The sequence below is a fragment of the Anser brachyrhynchus genome, assembly GCF_964034855.1.
Source record: "Anser brachyrhynchus genome assembly, chromosome: 8".
Classification (NCBI taxonomy): domain Eukaryota; kingdom Metazoa; phylum Chordata; class Aves; order Anseriformes; family Anatidae; genus Anser; species Anser brachyrhynchus.
In genome coordinates, this window is record NC_137702.1 from 29807708 (window position 1) to 29813707 (window position 6000).

At 41.4% G+C, this 6000-nt stretch overlaps 1 protein-coding gene across 2 annotated transcripts in view; it reads right to left on the bottom strand.

The window, feature by feature from the left end:
- Nucleotides 1-5226, bottom strand: part of AGL (amylo-alpha-1,6-glucosidase and 4-alpha-glucanotransferase) — a 35536-nt gene extending 30310 nt beyond the window's left edge. For both annotated transcript variants that reach the window (XM_080602394.1, XM_080602395.1), the window contains exons 1-4: nucleotides 5094-5226; nucleotides 2397-2607; nucleotides 1362-1528; nucleotides 702-905 (exon numbers count right to left, since the gene is read on the bottom strand). In XM_080602394.1, the coding sequence (XP_080458520.1) occupies nucleotides 702-905; nucleotides 1362-1528; nucleotides 2397-2607; nucleotides 5094-5175 (664 nt within the window). In that variant the 5' untranslated portion in view covers nucleotides 5176-5226. The remainder of the gene's footprint in view (nucleotides 1-701; nucleotides 906-1361; nucleotides 1529-2396; nucleotides 2608-5093) is intronic.
- Nucleotides 5227-6000: the final 774 nt, after the last annotated feature.

Below are 6000 nucleotides of genomic sequence, written 5' to 3' on the forward strand. Positions count from 1 at the left end.
AAAATAATCTCATTATCTAAATAATCAAGCTTATGAATATTGAAGTGTTATCATTTAAACTTTATCAGTCATACTGAAAAAAGCCCACTGTCCCTCTGTACAGAACATGTACCTTTAGCTATGAACTGCAATTAGATGAAAAACCTTCAGTGCTTTGGCACATCTATGCTTAAAAAAAAAACAACACAAAAACAGAACACCACCCCCCACTTCCCACCAACACACACTGAGCTGTAACATTTCCTCCATTGCTTAATCCTAGCCTCTTGTCCCTATTCTGTTTGTTATCTGCATGTTAGAACCGAATTTGAGCAGCAATAAAAATGACCCTGTTTAACAATAAAATAGTCAGTTTATGTTCACCAAATACATTAATTATGCAGATTCCATTCATTTATGTGAGCGCTGCACACCACAGATCTTAAAAATAAGCATGATTTTATGAAAAATAGATGCATACACAGTTTATTAATTCATCTTTGTGAAGGGCTCTATTCACTCAAGTTACAATACAAAATTATTTTACGTCTGTTATGGAGATGTATCTGTTGTAATTGAAAATAACTCTCCCAGACTTGAGAGATTCAAAAACAGAAAAACTAAGCTGCTTAAAAACACTACTTAAAGTTGTGTTAGGGGGGAGAAGTTAAAGGAGATGATGAAATATAGAACCAATTTGATTGTTCACACAGAAATCATACCAGTATGATTGTAGACTACATCTGTGATGCAAAGCATATTCCATTCATTCTTCATTTTTTCCACAAGAGCTCCTATATCACTCCAAGTGCATTTTTTATTATGGCTTGAAAATTCAGGATTTACTTCTAACTGATCAGCCAGGGAATAACATGATCTAGACAGTCCAAGCTTCTGCAGTGGTGTAAAATGAATCATGTTGTAACCTAGGTAATAAGAAACCATTTATTTAATAAGAAAATAGAATTTCAGTCAAAAAAAGTTGATTGACAGAAGCATAAAGTACAGGTATACCACGTATCTAAACCTAGTGTCCAGAACATCCACTGTAAATTCAGCTTAATCTTCCCCTTAAAATTCTGCATAATATAAGCTTTAAAAATCATCCTGTCATTTCTACAAACTCCTGTATCTATCTGAAAACAACACGACAAAAGTAATTTCCTATTATCAGGAAATTCGGAATTTTTGCACTTCTGCAAACATCTAAATCATTTCACTGACTTAATCTGTTAATTAAATTTAATCTAGTGGAAAATATTTTATTTACAAACTAAAGGGCAAATGAACTGTTTATACTGAAGCTCTTCAGTGCAACTTTGTTTTCTCATCACAAGATTAAAAAAAAAGTGTATATCCTTTAATATGTATATTGGCATTACCTGTTTCTTTTGCCACTTTAAGCCTATCTTCCCATTCATGAAATGGTCCCAGACACTTAGCGAGGAATGTCTGGAGTGTAACGCAATCCAAAGGTAACACATGATTATCAGCTCCAACACGCAAAATAGGATCCACAACTATGTAACCTCCACCACTTTTCTCATTTCTAGGAGAAATTGATTTACATTGGTATAGTAAATGCACATTGTACTAGTCAGTTACAGAAGCAGAATCCAACAAGCACAGCTATTTCAAAAATACAGTGCCTTAATAGACTGGTTAGGGGGGTTGGTGAGAGAAAGGACTGCAGGGAATCTAACAGGAAACACTGAAGAGATACTCATCTACTAGGCACCATCTCTCTACTGCACTTAATGCCACTTGCTTACAAGAATACAATTAGGTTACAGTGGTTTAAACTCTGCAGAAGCGATAACTTTGTTACCCTGGTTCCTCCTTTAAGAATACAGATGGAAACAAAGAAAACAAGTGCCCACCTTTAACACAAAGACCTCTATTTGGAGCACTGTCCTGAGAAAGAGACCTGAGCTAAATGCCGTAAGCCTGAGGGAATTTAGCCAGCAGCCCCTATCTTCCAGGAGCTCAGAATACTAGGCCATTACAGTCATTCTCTTCTGTTGAAACAAAGGAGGAAGTAAAGTATGTGAAATAAAGAATGACAGAACCTCTATGCTAGAAAGACAGGAAACACCATCCCAGGTCAATGAAGAGAACACATCTTACTCACTTGGATATTTAGAATACTGATGATTTTGAAATCTTGTAAAAATGTCTTGCCTTTCCAACATACACAGAAAATCGATCATTGTTCTGTATATTCTGCAGATGACTTTGCAGAAAGTCTTAGCCACAAAAGCTGTTGTCTTTCACTAGCAGATTCCGATAGATTCAATTTTTGCATTTGAAAAATGCAGGGGAAAATTATGTTTTTCTTCTTAAAAGTGATTTCTTCAGTTTAAAAACAAACTAAGGGAGCAGACTGCATTTGGCTGTAAGTATAGTGCTTCACTTACCCAAGACTGAAATAGTATTGATATGACCCAGAAATTTGGAGATCTAACTTGCAATATTTGTCAGAGTCATCTTCTTTTCCTGTGGGATTGTGCCACGATAATGTCCTGAACTTGTGGCGATCAAATAATTCTCCAGAAGCTGGATAATTAGTGCACACAGTAACATGCTTTCCTTGAAGAGTTGGGCCCAATCGGAACTGTAGTTCAAACCCTCAAGGAAACAAAAACAAAAACACAGACATCTCATGAGGAGTACTAGCTATTTCTACTCCGTAATAAAAAACTATAATCTGATATTATGTTAAGAAGAAAATATACCAATATATCTGCCAAGACCTTTTGCCAAACGGTCATCTTTTCTCCCTACTTTCCAAACCTTTTTCCTTGCACACTTCACATAAGTCTTTTTCCCTTTACTTATATGGTACCTTTCCAATTTGTTCTGCTTTGATATATAAAAAGTCTAGGAAACAAAATACAGCAGAAGATCATGGTCATTAGACTACACATATTTTTATGCAGATTTTGTTATATGTAGTATTGTTAAAAAATCTAAAAGGCAAATCTTAAATTAACCAAGTCTATATATTAAGCTGATCCATGAAAATATCTAGAAAAAAAAAAGGAACAAATTTGAAAACAAAATATTTCAAATCCATTCAAATCCATTCTCCATTTAAAGTTCACTTAACCCTAAATTCCTTATGCTTTCAAGTGCAAAATGACGTATACTTGTGTGTAATCTACAGGGTACAGACTGTTAAACTGAGAGCTTACCAAATCAAAGGGAGCTTTGTATACGTGCTGCAGCTCACACACACATCAGAAAGAGCAGTACTCAGACTAAAGATACCCATGACAGAAAGAATACAATTAAGTTAAAAATATTTGGACCTAAAATTATACTGTAGTTTGCTAAGCTGGATATGAAGAAATCAGTGTTGTCAAGTGGTTTCAGAATATGTTTATATGTTTTTGCTTGCAGGTATGAGAGCCTCCATCACGTACCTGGCTAATTACAGAGCCCCTTCAAATGACTGAAAGAGGTCTAAGCGCTTGCACAATGGCTTTTACTAAGTTACACACTAGTCATGCAGCTGACTGTAGTAACACAGCTACTAGTCCTAATAGTCTACAAAATTAGAATTTTAAGAAAAAGAAACCCAAATATTTGTACAGAGACAAAATTATTAATACTCCCATAATTAATCATAAAGTCTAAAAAAAATTGAACAGTGGCAAGTTCTAGCATCTTGAATTGGAGGAAAAAAAACACATGAACAAACAACATAACACTCATGCTTGCTCATGAAATAGAACCCCAGCAACTCTGATCTGATATTAATCAGATCTCAATGTCTGAGTACATTTAAACAAAAGTCTCACCAAGCTTACAGCTTCTCTTATTAACATAATCACAATTACCCCAAAAACTTCAGGTACAATAGTGTTTTTAGCATCTGAATGTCTGCCAGGTAAAATGAAGCTCATTTGATTAAAAAAAAAAAATCCTTACATTAAAAAAATCACTTCTGGAAGGTTAACTACACTCTCAACAGTAATGTCCTGACATTTTATTACAGTGATTACTAAAATTAGAGCACAGGGATATATGCCATCGATATCTTATTTCCTGTAACAGTTATACTGATATCAAGAATGCTGCGCTCAAAATTAGCTATGCCCTCTCAGAGACTGCCATCAGCAGAGACATTTTGAATGTCTGATAGCCACGCATTTCTGTCCAACTCCTTCCAATAAAATTTACAGAACCGGGAGGAAGAGTTAATAATGGAGGTTAGGGTCAACTCTGCACTTATTCACTAATGGCGTTTTTCTAGATTACATTGCTAGAAAATTTTGAAATCAATATACTTGAAGAGAATTCTTATTCTCATGAACCAAAATCTTGCTCCTCTACTAAACCACTTTGACATTAGCATCCTGGATCAACAACACCAAGTAATAAAAAACAAAAAAGATTTATGAGCAATAAACATTGCTGCATTGTTAAAAATGATTTCTAAATAGAGTGGCTTTAATTTTAGCCTGAATTTAATGACCAGCACAATAACGGCCCAGTTCTAGTTTTTTTTGTTTTTTTTTTTTTTGGCAAACAGACTTAAGAACACTTTCAAAGAGAAACAATATCAAGTTCTTATTACTATGCAGGCAGAATACCAATATAGCACAGCTATAAGAAATCTGACAGGCACGATAAGAAGATTTAGGAGGAGCTGGGGATCCTGCATTCTGAAATGTCACCTCAGACTTTCCAAGAAGTTAGTGTCATCGTTATACTTCAAAGCTATTTTATTAAAGATGGGGTGTTACATAACATGTTGCAGATTAATACTTCAGAGTTTGACTTAAGAGGACTTTTTTAGGTCAGTATAACACAGTTACACAGAGAGAAGCTCTGTCCTACACAGACTGTAAAAAATGCCTCACACGAAGACTGACAGCTCCCGGCCGCTCTGCTCTTCATTTCTCGAGTTTTGCAAACCGTGACCGGAGCCCTCAGAGCTCCGCAGTGGAAGCAACCGTACCAGAAATTGTTTCATATTAAAAGAATGGGAAAAATAAAACCAAACCAACAGCCCCCCAACCACGACCACAGGCTGACCCCCCTCCCTCTCTCTTCCCGAGGAAGGCGGAGAGCTGCTGGCGAGCTGCCCTCAGCCGGCCCCGACCCACCTTGCTCCAGCCTGAAGAGGGTCTTGTCCAGCTTCTCCATCTCGTTGAGGTGCAGCAGCCGCGTCTCCTTACCGCTCGGCATGGCTGCTGCCGGCTGCCTGCCGCTCCTCCGGCGGCGGGAGGCTCGCTGCGGCCCGGGGGAGGCTCGCCCTGCCGGGAGGAACACACACACGAAGCCAACCCGTCAGCGGCGGCCCGGGAAGCAGGCGGCCGCTCGGGAGCGCCTCACGCCGCCGGTGCCGCTTACATCTTCCGCAGCCCCGGGGACGGCGGGGATGGGGCGAAAGGGGAGGAGGAGGAGGGCGGCAGGGAGCCCTCAGCCCTCCCCCGGCCGGCGGCAGCAGCACCCCGGAGCAGCTCCCGGCCCCAAGCCGCCCCCGGGAGGGGCGCGCCTGACACCTGTCACCCCGCCGCCCTGTCACTCTCTCACGCTGTCACCCCGTCGCTCTCCCTGCTCGCCCACTGCCGCCGGGCCCCGTGGCCGCCATACTCACGGGCGGGACCGCGGCGGCGGCTGCCGAGGCTGAGAGGAGCCGGGGCAGGAGCAGCCCCGGGCGGACAGCCGTCACTCGCACACTCGCCAACAGCGGCGACAGACCCCGCAGAACCCCTCCCAGTCCTGCCGTTTTTTCGCTGTTTTACAAATAAACTTAATCGGCTCGGGCGGCGCCGGCCGAGCTCCCGCGAGAGCCAAGGGCCCGCCCTGGGGGCGCGGCCAAGCCTGGCCCATCCGAGCGGGTCCCTGAGGGTCGGCTCCGTCCCCAGCGCTGTGGGACTGCGGCTGGGCTGAGCCCCCTGCTAAAGGGTGGTGCCCGCGCAGGGTCTGTTCGCCACAGGGGCTCGGGCACCCGCAACCACCGGCTTTCTGTAGCCGAGGTGTGAGGTGCTGGTTTTAAAAAAGAGCACC